The following is a 13,050-nucleotide window of genomic DNA, read 5'->3' as shown; positions in this document are numbered from 1 at the left end:
CCACGGCTGGCCGGGAGGGAGTTCGGGAGAAAGTCTGGATCTGCCGAAGAGGCAAGAGACCTTTTCCTCCCTCTTTGCTGCCTGGGCGCGAGGAGAGGGGATTAAGTGCGCCGCTTAAAGGAGCCCCAGGGGCGGGCGCGGAGCTGCCGAAGAGACAAGAGACTTTTTCTTGCCTCTTTGCTTCCTCAGGTGTGAGGTGAGGGGATTAAGAGCACCGCGTAGAGGAGCTCCAGAAACGGGCGCGAGCCGCGGCTGTCGGCACGGACAGTAGAGACGGGTGTGGGACGCTAAGGTTGCTGCTGCCACCACCAAGAGGCCTGTGTGTGAGCACAGGCCACTCTCCACACCGGCCCTCCCCGGAGCCCGTGCAGTCCGCCACTGCCGGGGTCCCGGGATCCAGGGACAGCTTCCCCAGGAGAATGCACGGCGCGCCTTGGGCCTGTGCAGCGTCACGTCGGCCTCTGCCGCCGCGGACGCGCCCCACCCCCGTGCCACTCCCTCCCCCCAGCCTGAGTGAGCTGGAGCCCCCGAATCAACTGTCCTGTCTGAGCGAAGGGCAGTCGCCCTCGGACAACCTACAGGCAGAGGCGGGACCAAGTCCAAAGCTGAACCCCAGGAGCTGTGCGAACAGAGAGGAGAGGGGGAGGTCTCTCCCAGCAGCCTCAGAAGCGGCGGATTAAAGCTCCACAATCAACTTTAAGTGCCCTGCATCTGTTGAAAACCTGAATAGACAACGAATCATCCCAAGTTGAGGAGGTGGACTTTGGGAGCAAGATATACTATTATTTCCCCCTTTTTTTTCTTTTTGTGAGTGTGTATGTGTGTGCTGCTGTGTGAGATTTTGTCTGTATAGCTTTGCTTTCACCATTTGTCCTAGGGTTAGACCGACCCATTTTTCTGTTTTTTTTTTTTTTAAAGGAAATTTTTCTTCTTAATAATTATTTTTTATTTTAATAACTATACTTTATACTACTCTCTTCTCCCTTTCTTTCTTCCTTTCTTCCTTCCTTTCTTCCCTCCTTCCCTCCTTTCTTCCTTCCTTCCCCCCTTCTTTCCTCCCTTCCTCTCTTCCTTCCTCCCTTTCTTCCTCTGCACCTTCCTTCCTTCCTTCATTTCTTCCTTCCTTTCGTCCTTCCATCCCTCCCTCCCTCCTTCCTTCCTTTTCTTTCCTTTCTATTTATTCTACCTTTTATTTTGAGCCGTGTGGATTAAAGGTTCTTGGCGCCCCAGCCAGGCACCAGGGCGGTGTCCCTGAGGTGGGAGAACCAACCTCAAGACACTAGTCCACAAGAGACCTCCCAGCTCCACGTAATATCAGACGGCGAAAATCTCCCAGAGATCTCCATCTCAACACCAAGACCCAGCTTCACTCAAGGACCAGCAAAGAACAGTGCTGGACACCCTATCCCCAACAAAGAGCAAGACAGGTCTACAGCCCCATCCATTAGCAGAGAGGCTGCCTAAAATCATAATAAGGTTACCAACATCCCCAAACACACCACCAGACGAGGACCTGCCCACCAGAAAGACAAGATCCAGCCTCATCCACCAGAACAGAGGCACTAGTCCCCCCAACCAGGGAATCTACTCAACCCACTGAACCAACCTTAGCCACTGGGGACAGCCACCAAAAACAACAGGAACTACGAACCTGCAGCGTGCAGAAAGGAGACCCCAAACACAGTAAGATAAGCGAAATGAGAAGACAGAAAAACACACAACAGATGAAGGAGCAAGATAAAAACACACCAGACCTAACAGATGAAGAGGTAATAGCCAATCTACCTGAAAGAGAATTTAGAATAATGATGGTGAAGATGATGCAAAATCTTGGAAATAGAATAGACAATTTGCAAGAAACAGTTAACAGGGACCTAGAAGAAATAAAGAGGAAGCAAGAAACGATGAGCAACACAATAAATGAAATGAAAAATACTCTAGATGGGATCAATAGCAGAATAACTGAGGCAGAAGGACGGATAAGTGACCTGGAAGATAAAATAGTGGAAATAACTATTGCAGAGCAGAAGAAAGAAAAAAGAATGAAAAGAACTGAGGACAGTCTCAGAGACCTCTGGGACAACATTAAACGCACCAACATTCGAATTATAGGGGTCCCAGAAGAAGAAGAGAAAAAGAAAGGGACTGAGAAAATATTTGAAGAGATTATAGTTGAAAACTTCCCTAATATAGGAAAGGAAATAGTCAATCAAGTCCAGGAAGCACAGAGAGTTCCATACAGGATAAACCCAAAGAGAAACACACCAAGACACATAATCAAACTGTCAAAAATTAAATACAAAGAAAACATATTAAAAGCAGCAAGGGAAAAACAACAAATAACACACAAGGGAATCCCCATAAGCTTAACATCTGATCTTTCAGCAGAAACTCTACAAGCCAGAAGGGAGTGGAAGGACATATTTAAAGTGATGAAGGAAAAATACCTACAACCAAGATTACTCTACCCAGCAAGGATCTCATTCAGATTTGATGGAGAAATTAAAACCTTTACAGACAAGCAAAAGCTGAGAGAGTTCAGCACCACCAAACCAGCTCTACAACAAATCCTAAAGGAACTTCTCTAGGCAAGAAACACAAGAGAAGGAAAAGACCTACAAGAACAACCCGAAACAATTAAGTAAATGGTAATAGGAACATACATATCGATAATTACCTTAAATGTAAATGGATTAAATGCTCCCACCAAAAGACACAGACTGGCTGAATGGATACAAAAACAAGACCCATATATATGCTGTCTACAAGAGACCCACTTCAGACCTAGGGACACATACAGACTGAAAGTAAGGGGATGGAAAAAGATATTCCAAGCAAATGGAAATCAGAAGAAAGCTCATATCAGACAAAATAGACTTTAAAATAAAGACTATTACAAGAGACAAAGAAGGACACTACATAATGATCAAGGGATCGATCCATGAAGAAGATATAACAATTGTAAATATTTATGCACCCAACATAGGAGCACCTCAATACATAAGGCAAATACTAACAGCCTTGAAAGGGGAAATCGACAGTAACACAATTATAATGGGGGACTTTAACACCCCACTTTCACCAATGGACAGATCATCCAAAATGAAAATAAATAAGGAAACACAAGCTTTAAATGATACATTACACAAGATGGACTTAATTGATATGTATAGGACATTCCATCCAAAAACAACAGAATACACATTTTTCTCAAGTGCTCATGGAACATTCTCCAGGATTGATCATATATTGGGTCACAAATCTAGCCTTGGCAAATTTAAGAAAATTGAAATCGTATCAAGTATCTTTTCCGACCACAACGCTATGAGACTAGATATCAATTATAGGAAAAGATCTGTAAAAAATACAAACACATGGAGGCTAAACAATACACTACTTAATAACGAAGTGATCACTGAAGAAATCAAAGAGGAAATCAAAAAATACTTAGAAACAAATGACAATGGAGACACAACGACCCAAAACCTATGGGATACAGCAAAAGCAGTTCTAAGAGGCAAGTTTATAGCAATACAATCATACCTTAAGAAACAGGAAACATCTCGAATAAACAACCTAACTTTGCACTTAAAGCAATTAGAGAAAGGAGAACAAAAAACCCCCAAATTTAGCAGAAGGAAAGAAATCATAAAGATCAGATCAGAAATAAATGAAAAAGAAGTGAAGGAAACAATAGCAAAGATCAATAAAACGAAAAGCTGGTTCTTTGAGAAGATAAATAAAATTGATAAACCATTAGCCAGACTCATCAAGAATAAAAGGGAGAAGACTCAAATCAATAGAATTAGAAATGAAAAAGGAGATGTAACAACTGACACTGCAGAAATACAAAAGATTATTAGAGATTACTACAAGCAACTGTATGCCAATAAAATGGACAACCTGGAAGAAATGGACAAATTCTTAGAAATGCACAACCTGCCGAGACTGAACCAGGAAGAAATAGAAAATATGAACAGACCAATCACAAGCACTGAAATTGAAACTGTGATTAAAAATCTTCCAGCAAACAAAAGCCCAGGACCAGATGGCTTCACAGGCAAATTCTATCAAACATTTAGAGAAGAGCTAACACCTATCCTTCTCAAACTCTTCCAACAGATAGCAGAGGGAGGAACACTCCCAAACTCATTCTATGAGGCCAACATCACCCTGATACCAAAACCAGACAAAGACGTCACAAAGAAAGAAAACTACAGGCCAATATCACTGATGAACATAGATGCAAAAATCCTCAACAAAATATTAGCAAACAGAATCCAACAGCACATTAAAAGGATCACACACCATGATCAAGTGGGGTTTATCCCAGGAATGTAAGGATTCTTCAATATACGCAAATCAATCAACGTGATACACCATATCAACAAACTGAAGGAGAAAAACCATATGATCATCTCAATAGATGCAGAGAAAGCTTTTGACAAAATTCAACACTCATTTATGATAAAAACCTTGCAGAAAGTAGGCATACAGGGAACTTTCCTCAACATAATAAAGGCCATATATGACAAACTCACAGCTAGCATCGTTCTCAATGGTGAAAAACTGAAACCATTTCCACTAAGATCAGGAACAAGACAAGGTTGCCCACTCTCACCACTCTTATTCAACATAGTTTTGGAAGTTCTAGCCACAGCAATCAGAGAAGAAAAAGAAATAAAAGGAATCCAAATAGGAAAAGAAGAAGTAAAGCTGTCACTGTTTGCAGATGACATGATACTATACATAGAGAATCCTAAGGATGCTACCAGAAAACTACTAGAGCTAATCAATGAATTTGGTAAAGTTGCAGGATACAAAATTAATGCACAGAAATCTCTGGCATTCTTATACACTAATGATGAAAAATCTGAGGGTGAAATTAAGAAAACACTCCCATTTACCATTGCAACAAAAAGAATAAAATATCTAGGAATAAACCTACCTAAGGAGACAAAAGACTTGTATGCAGAAAACTACAAGACACTGATGAAAGAAATTAAAGATGATACAAATAGGTGGAGAAATATACCATGTTCTTGGATTGGAAGAATCAACATTGTGAAAATGACTATGCTACCCAAAGCAATCTACCGATTCAATGCAATCCCTATCAAATTACCACTGGCATTCTTTACAGAACTAGAACAAAAAATTTCACAATTTGTATGGAAACACAAAAGACCCCGAATAGCCAAAGCAATCTTGAGAACGAGAAATGGAGCTGGAGGAATTAGGCTCCCTGACTTCAGACTCTACTACAAGGCTACAGTAATCAAGACAATATGGTACTGGCACAAAAACAGAAATATAGATAGATCAATGGAACAGGATAGAGAGCCCAGAGATAAACCCACACACATATGGTCACCTTATCTTTGATAAAGGAGGGAAGGATATACAGTGGAGAAAAGACAGCCTCTTCAATAAGTGGTGCTGGGAAAACTGGACAGCTACATGTAAAAGTATGAAATTAGAACAATCCCTAACACCACACACAAAAATAAACTCAAAATGGGTTAAAGACCTAAATGTAAGGCCAGACACTATCAAACTCTTAGAGGAAAACATAGGCAGAACACTATACGACATAAATCACAGCAAGATCCTTTTTGACCCATCTCCTAGAGAAATGGAAATAAAAACACAAATAAACAAATGGGACCTAATGAAAGTTAAAAGCTTTTGCACAGCAAAGGAAACCATAAACAAGACCAAAAGACAACCCTCAGAATGGGAGAAAATATTTGCAAATGAAGCAACTGACAAAGGATTAATTTCCAAAATTTATAAGCAACTCATGCAGCTCAATAACAAAAAAAACAAACAACCCAATCCAAAAATGGGCAGAAGAACTAAATAGACATTTCTCCAAAGAAGATATACAGATTGCTAACAAACACATGAAAGAATGCTCAACATCATTAATCATTAGAGAAATGCAAATCAAAACTACAATGAGATATCATCTCACACCGGTCAGATTGGCCATCATCAAAAACTCTAGAAACAATAAATGCTGGAGAGGGTGTGGAGAAAAGGGAACCCTCTTGCACTGCTGGTGGGAATGTAAATTGATACAGCCGCTATGGAGAACAGTATGGAGGTTCCTTAAAAAACTAAAAATTGAACTACCATACGACCCAGCAATCCCACTACTGGGCATATACCCTGAGAAAACCATAATTCAGAAAGACTCATGTACCAAAATGTTCATTGCAGCTCTATTTACAATAGCCAGGACATGGAAGCAACCTAAGTGTCCATCAACAGATGAATGGATAAAGAAGATGTGGCACATATATACAATGGAATATTACTCAGCCATAAAAAGAAATGAAACTGAGTTATTTATAATGAGGTGGATGGACCTGGAGTCTGTCATACAGAGTGAAGTAAGTCAGAAGGAGAAAAACAAATACCGTATGCTAACACATATATATGGACTCTAAGGGAAAAAAATGTCATGAAGAGATTAGTGGTAGGACGGGAATAAAACACAGACTTACTCGAGCATGGACTTGAGGATATGGGGAGGGGGAAGGGTGGGCTGTGACGAAGTGAGAGAGTGGCAGGGACATATATACACTATCAAATGTAAATTAGATAGCTAGTGGGAAGCTGCTGCATAGCACAGGGAGATCACCTCTGTGCTTTGTGACCACCTAGAGGGGTGGGATAGGGAGGGTGGGAGAGAGGGTGATGCAAGAGGGAAGAGATATGGGAACATATGTATATGTATAACTGATTCAGTTTGTTGTAAAGGAAAAACTAACACACTATTGTAAAACAATTATACTCCAATAAAGATGTTTAAAAAAAAAATTAAAAAAAAAAAAAAGTCTGTTTCTGTTTCATAAATAGTTTCATTTGTATCATTTTTTCAGATTCCACATATAGATGATATCACACGATATCTGTCTTTCTCTGTCTGACTTACTTCACTTAGTATGATCATCTCTAGGTCCATCCATGTTGCTGCAAATGGCATTATTTTGTTCTCTTTTATAGCTGAGTAATATTCCATTGTATATATGTCCCACATCTTCTTTATCCAGTCATCTGTCAATGGACGTTTAGGTGGTTTCTGTGTCTTGGCTATTGTAAATAGTGCTGCTGTGAACACTGGGGTGCATGTATCTTCTCGAATTGGAGTTTTCTCCAGATATATGCCCAGGAGAGGGATTGCAGGATTACATGGCAGCTCTATTTTTAGTTTTTTAAGGAACCTCCATACTGTTCCCCACGGTGGCTGCACCAATTTATATTCCCGCCAACAGTCTTAGGAAGCTTCCCTTTTCTTCACGCCTTCTCCAGCTTTTATTATTTGTAGACTTTTTGATGATGGCCATTCTGACTGGCGGACAGGCACTTACTTTCAATTGATATTGTAATGTGCTTGCAGGAAACAGGTTGTCTCAGGGTTGAATTCCAGAGCTGTCTTCATCAGAATCCACATGGTCCATTTATTAGGACACTTATTTAGCCATTCACCCCAATTTCTTCACCTTTCCCTCATTCTATGTAATAAAAGTTCTAAGTTCTAGATACATAAATTCTACAGAAATGAAAAAAAAAAGTAAAGAAAACCCAAAAGCCCTCAATAATTTTTAACTGCCCTCCCCCGCCCCCCGCCCATCCAGAGGAGAGAGTGTGAAACTGGCTGCCATGTGCCACGTGGTTAAGGACATTTTCTTTCTCCAGCATCCTGAGGCTGGGCTGTGCTTTCAGTGACCAATTAATTGCCCTCAGCGCCCTCCCTACATGATGTCTTGGGTCCCCGTCGGGGCCACAGCACACAGCATGGACGCCTCTCCATCACACGGACACGCTCTGGGGCTGACCCGGGAGCCGTGGCCGTGGCCCCAGGAATGCTCACAATCAGTGGTGTTCAGACCGCTCCTGCCCAGGGTGGCACCGCTGGGCGTTCCGGCTTCAGCGAGAGCCACCTTCAGGCCCTAGGCTCCTGGGTGGGAAACCTTTTCAGCAGAGCCTGCTGCCCGCTGTGGAAGTGGCCCACCGGCCTCGTGGGCCACCTGCTCTCTTTCAGAGCAGTGCAGAGTGGACATTCTGTGCCCAGGCTGACCCCTGTCTGGCTCCAGCCCTGTGTGAACAAGGGCAAGTTACTCAGGTTTTTTAAGCCTCATTCACTTTCTGTGTAAAATGAGGATCCTCTTAGTACTGACCTCTTCAGGTACATGTGAGAACTTAAGCTTAGGATCTGGACATAATCTCTCAGAAAATAATACCTGTCACCACCTCCCTATTATCAGCCTAACTTCTCCACCCACTAGAAACAGGCAGGGAGAGAGGGTCAGTCCATGCACAGAATCACTTTGGGGTTAAAGGAGATCTCAAAATCCATCTGGCCCAAAGGCCCTTTCAATTTGGGAATCCTACTTTGGACGCCACAAATTCCACTGCTTTCAGGGACTAGGTGGGCATATATGTACAGACCAGCATAAGACCAGACAGAGGGGAAGCTTTAGAAAAACCAGAAACGTGTGCTCTGCCCAAGGGACGTCAAATGCAATAACTTTCAAAACGTATGCTGGCAAAAGAAAACAAAATTACGAAAGGAAGAAGGAAAGAGAGAAAGATGAATTCATTAAGCAATTATGCTGTCGCCTGGACCCCGGCCGAAGGCCGTGAGTGCGGTGCAGGCCCTTCAGGATGCATCACAGGGGGCCGTCCCGGATCAGAGGCGGCTGTGGGTGTTGGAAACGCGCTCGGGGGTTAGGAGTGCACCGGAGCCCGCCCTGCATCCCAGGAGCGAGTTGGGCAGTGACTTCCCGCCACGCTGAGCGCGCGTCTGCCCGGGGGCGTTCTTCTCCCGGCCTCTGGCCCACGGGAGCACGCACGCGCAGTCACGCATCCTCACCTTCCTCAACCTCGCGGCCCCTGTGCCTGAGCGGATGGCATCCATCAAGGCCTGCCTGGCGTCCACTGGGTTGCTGAGGGGGCCCGAGCTGGACCTGGACGCCGTCCGGGATACGGTGGGAGCCTGGGTGACCGGAGGGGGCGGGGGCGGCGGCGGCAGCAGGGCGGGTGGGGACTGGATCCCAAGGTCTTCTAGCCCCGGGGGTTCTGCCCCATGTGCAGACAGCACGGCATCGCGGAGGCTCTGGAGCTCCTCGGAGGCGGAGGACGTCACCTAGCAACGAGACGGTTAAATGACAGTGTCCCAGAGGTCCTTTCCAAGAGGTGGCACAGGGTATCTGACCATGCAGCCAGCCCAGGGGGCGCGTCTGCCCCCCATTCCTGGGCTTTCCTGGGGGCTAGCGGGGTGGCAGTGACTGATGGCTGGGAGGAGGGCTGTCAGTCTGGTCCCGCTGAGACCCCTGCCCTCCTGCCTCATCGTGGCGTGTCTGGACAGACCCCAAGGCCACACACCAACGACCGACCGATGCAGCCGACCCCTCCTCCAAACACGGAAGGGAAGGTGTCCGTTCCGCTCTCGCTCGGATTCTGGCTCTGGAAGCTGGATGACCCTCTGTCCCCGAGCTCCAGCCCAGGTGGTCCTGCAGCTGTGCCAGACCAGCAACTCCATCCCCGAGCTGAGATGCTGCCGCCTCCTCCTGCCGGGTGATCTAAGCCCTGAAGCCAGGCTCAGCGTCCCCAGAACTCGGGGAAGTGCGCAGAGCTAGCTATGCAGGGAGGACTGACACGTTTGGGAGAGGCAGGGAGAGTTTCTGGGCAGGGGCCGCCCCTCGGCGCCTCTCCTGCGGCTGGTTTGGCTACTCCGACGATGACTTAGCGTCGCCTACAAACTCGGGGGTTGCCCTGGCTGTTGCAGCATCGCCGGGGTCACTGGGGGCGGGGGCTGTGGAGGCCCCTCTCACCTTCCTCAGGCTGCAGGTGCCACTGTGCCCGCGGATGGCCGCCAGCAGGGCTGAGCGCTCGCTGTCTACCTCTGTGTAGGATGGCTTCTTCGGACCGCCCTCTGAGCCGGGTTCCGGAGTCTAGAATATTTATTAACGGTGTCAACACATGTCACTCAGGAGGTGGGGGAAATGCTGACTCTAAGGCGGTGCGAGAGAAAACCCATAGCTATGAGTTCACACCTACAGGGTCAGTTGCACAGTCTCTGTCTGTTAGAAGGTAAAATTATCAGGTTGAGATTCCGGGTTGGCCTTACACCATACAAAAATCAAAGGCTGTCTACTACTTGGGGTAGCACAGGACGATCGCCCCTGAATGTCGTACCCCTCCTGCTCCCGGTCCTAGCTTTCCTGAGCAGATGTGTGCCTTTAAGTCCTGCAGACCTGGATCAGAGGCCTGGGTCCCCACTAGCTGGCAGGGTGACCCCCAGTTTTCTCAACGGCAAAATGGAGGACACAGTTCCCAATCATCAGTGTTGGTGTAGCTATTCAATAACATTTGCAAGACGATAAGTGCCTGTATGGGGGCAGGTGTGGGAAAACTGTCCCCAGGGTTACCGGAGAATGACAGCCCACCACTGCTGAAAATGCAGGGTAATTGGGAGCAGGGGCCCAGCCTGACCCTCCGTCTACCCCCCCTCCAGGCTCAAGGACCAGTGGTGGATGACTGCCCCCCCGGCCCCAAGCCCCTCCTCTCCACTCCCCTGCGACCAGGTAAGGGCTAAGTATTGGCGACATCTTTCCCCAGGGCCGTCAAGAGCCTTAAAGGCAGTGCGGACAAGCCCAACCCCGTCCGTTTGGGCCCCTTAATGGTTCTATTCAAACAACTCTGTAGGCAAGGAGACAGAAATCCAGGTAAACTTAAACCTGGGCATTCACCCGCACCCCTAGCCCGGAGCTCCTTCCTCCAATGCCACCGTGAAGTGTGTGTCTGGGTGGGTGTGGGGAAGGGCCCCCCCCCCTGGGGGGGCAGGAGCCCGCTGATGACTTCACCTTGCGAAGCCTGTCCTTCCCTCCCGCCGAGTGGATGGCCTCCATCAGGGCGCTGTGCAGGGATGTGTCTTTCGGGGCTGGCCTCTGGACCACAGGTCTGAATTTCTTCTTTGGCCCGAAGATACTGGCTGGCGGGGTACCATCGGCTTCAGGTACATCTGTGCTTGACAAACCCGGCTTTTCCTCCCATTCTGGGGGCTCCCGTCCAGCGTGGCTACTTGCATCAGACACTCTCGGAGAGAGGAGAGGCTCTTTGTGGACGGAGACCCACCTGGAGCCATTCACCAGGGCGCTGCCTGGAGTCTGATCCCCTCCTGAGCGAGGGGGCGGGGGGCTCGTGCCGTCCGGCTGGCACTTGAGATCAGATGCCGAGCTGCTCCTGTGTTTCCTCGGGCTTTGCGTTCCACCGAGACCACAGCTCTGCCCCACAGAAGCCTGACCCCTCTGGGCAGCTGTGATTAGCGGTCCGTGGGCAGTTCTGTGGGTGCCAGTGGGGCCGTCTTGAGCAGACAGCTTCCCAGAGGGGCTGCTGACTTGCCCTCCGGGACGGGCTCCTGCTGCCCATTCGTCCCCACGGTGACGCACGCCTGTGTCTGGGTACGGGCTGGGGCTGGTCCCATCCTTCATCACGGGAGGGCGCCCAGTTGGCTCTGGCGCTCTGCCTTCACACGTCTTCTGGGCATTATCGGGCTTCCTCCGCACGTCGGTGTGGACTTTGGGGGTCCCTATCCTCTTGGCAATGGCAGAGGCCATGTACTGGCTGGATGTTCTTCTGGGAGGTTTGAGAAACAGGACTTCTGCGGTGTTCGCTGCTGGCACTTTCGGGGGACAAGCAGCTGCTGGGAGTGGCCAGCTTCTGTCCTCCTCCAGGGGTCTCCCATCTTCTGGGCGGGGGGACTGGGGCCGGGGCGATGTCGCTTTGGGGTCTGGGGAAGCGGGCTCCGCTCTGAGTCTGCTTTCTTGAGGTTGTGGATTCGTGGGCGTGGTGGGGGTAGAGGTCCTCTTGGCCCCCTCTGTGGGCCGGCTAGAGCGTTTTTCTAGAGAGTTGGACCTCCAGAATGCTTTGACTTTTCCGATGGGCGGGGCTTCTGCTTCCAGAGTGGACGACGTCAGGACTACGGTCCTGCCGGCATTCGTGTGGGGACACACCAGGTTCCCTAGCTCGTCGATCTTGATGGCACCCATGGACAGGGATGCTCCCCGGTCATAGCACTTCATCTCTGACTTCGGAGGGACGATTTTATACGTTGTGAGGCCATATTTAAGCCCGTAACTGCCCCCCGGGTGTTGGCCGCGGTACCACGGCGGTGGTGCCCAGACGTCACTTGTACCGTCTCCTTCCTTCTCCTTCCCTGGCTGCGTGCTCACCCTCCCGGTGGCCAGGGTCCCCCCGCCATGAGCAGAGCCGGCCGCCTCGCCTTCCTCCTTCGCACTCAGGTCGTGCGTGTGGAGTGTGGAAGCAGAAGCTGCCTTGGGCGCCATTTCACTGGCACTCGCGTCCTTCCGGGTGTCGGTCGAGGCCACTCTGATTTCTCTCCCAGGGTCCTGGGGAGGAGTGGGTGAGCCCGGCCCCGCAGCCCTCCCCTGCCCGTGCTGCTGGCTGTGCGTGGCCTGGCACGGCGGCAGCTGGGCCTTCTTGCTGGCCGCGCTCCCAGCGTCGAAAGAGCCGGCGTTGTTGTTTCTGTTGGTAAATGCCCCCGAGTCCACGGGATCGTCGAGAACCTCCCCTATGAATGTCACCGGGATTGCCTCGGTATCGCCGTCGGGGACGACGGTGCCTTGCGGGCAGAGACCGGACATGCTGTGTACGCAGCTGGTGAGGAAGCTCGGGTCGGTTTCGTAGCTTTCTTCGATTTCTGCAAAGAAGCACAACACAGGTCACAGGTGGCCACCGCTCGGACAACTCCTACGCCCCTTATTCGGTGAAACTGCGCCCCGACTTTGACTTCTCTGGGGTGCCTTTGGTGTCAGTTATTTAAAGTGTCATTTGGGGTTGTCACCTGCGCGTGCCTGGAACCAGTCTCAGCTTGCGTGACTCAACAGAGCACCTGCCTGCCGATCTGTGACACCTTGAGGTGTCATACAACATGTTGCCCGTATCTTCACTTACAAATTGATCTCTAAGTCCAAGCCCTCAATATACACCACCTCAGGGTGGGGTGGGAAGGTGGAC

The 13,050-nt window shown here is 48.7% G+C and overlaps 1 protein-coding gene across 16 annotated transcripts in view; it reads right to left on the bottom strand.

The window, feature by feature from the left end:
• The window catches only part of COBL (cordon-bleu WH2 repeat protein), a 261,943-nt gene that overhangs the window by 7,371 nt on the left and 241,522 nt on the right, over window positions 1-13,050 (bottom strand). For all 16 annotated transcript variants that reach the window (XM_067042940.1, XM_067042950.1, XM_067042951.1 and 13 more), the window contains 3 exons: window positions 10,878-12,733; window positions 9,846-9,965; window positions 8,885-9,157 (listed from right to left, as the gene is read on the bottom strand). In XM_067042940.1, the coding sequence (XP_066899041.1) occupies window positions 8,885-9,157; window positions 9,846-9,965; window positions 10,878-12,733 (2,249 nt within the window). The remainder of the gene's footprint in view (window positions 1-8,884; window positions 9,158-9,845; window positions 9,966-10,877; window positions 12,734-13,050) is intronic.

This window comes from Kogia breviceps, chromosome 9, assembly GCF_026419965.1.
Source record: "Kogia breviceps isolate mKogBre1 chromosome 9, mKogBre1 haplotype 1, whole genome shotgun sequence".
In the NCBI taxonomy this organism is placed as follows: Eukaryota; Metazoa; Chordata; class Mammalia; order Artiodactyla; family Physeteridae; genus Kogia; species Kogia breviceps.
The sequence above is the reverse complement of the archived record's forward strand: the minus strand, read 5'-3'. Positions and strand labels throughout refer to the sequence as shown.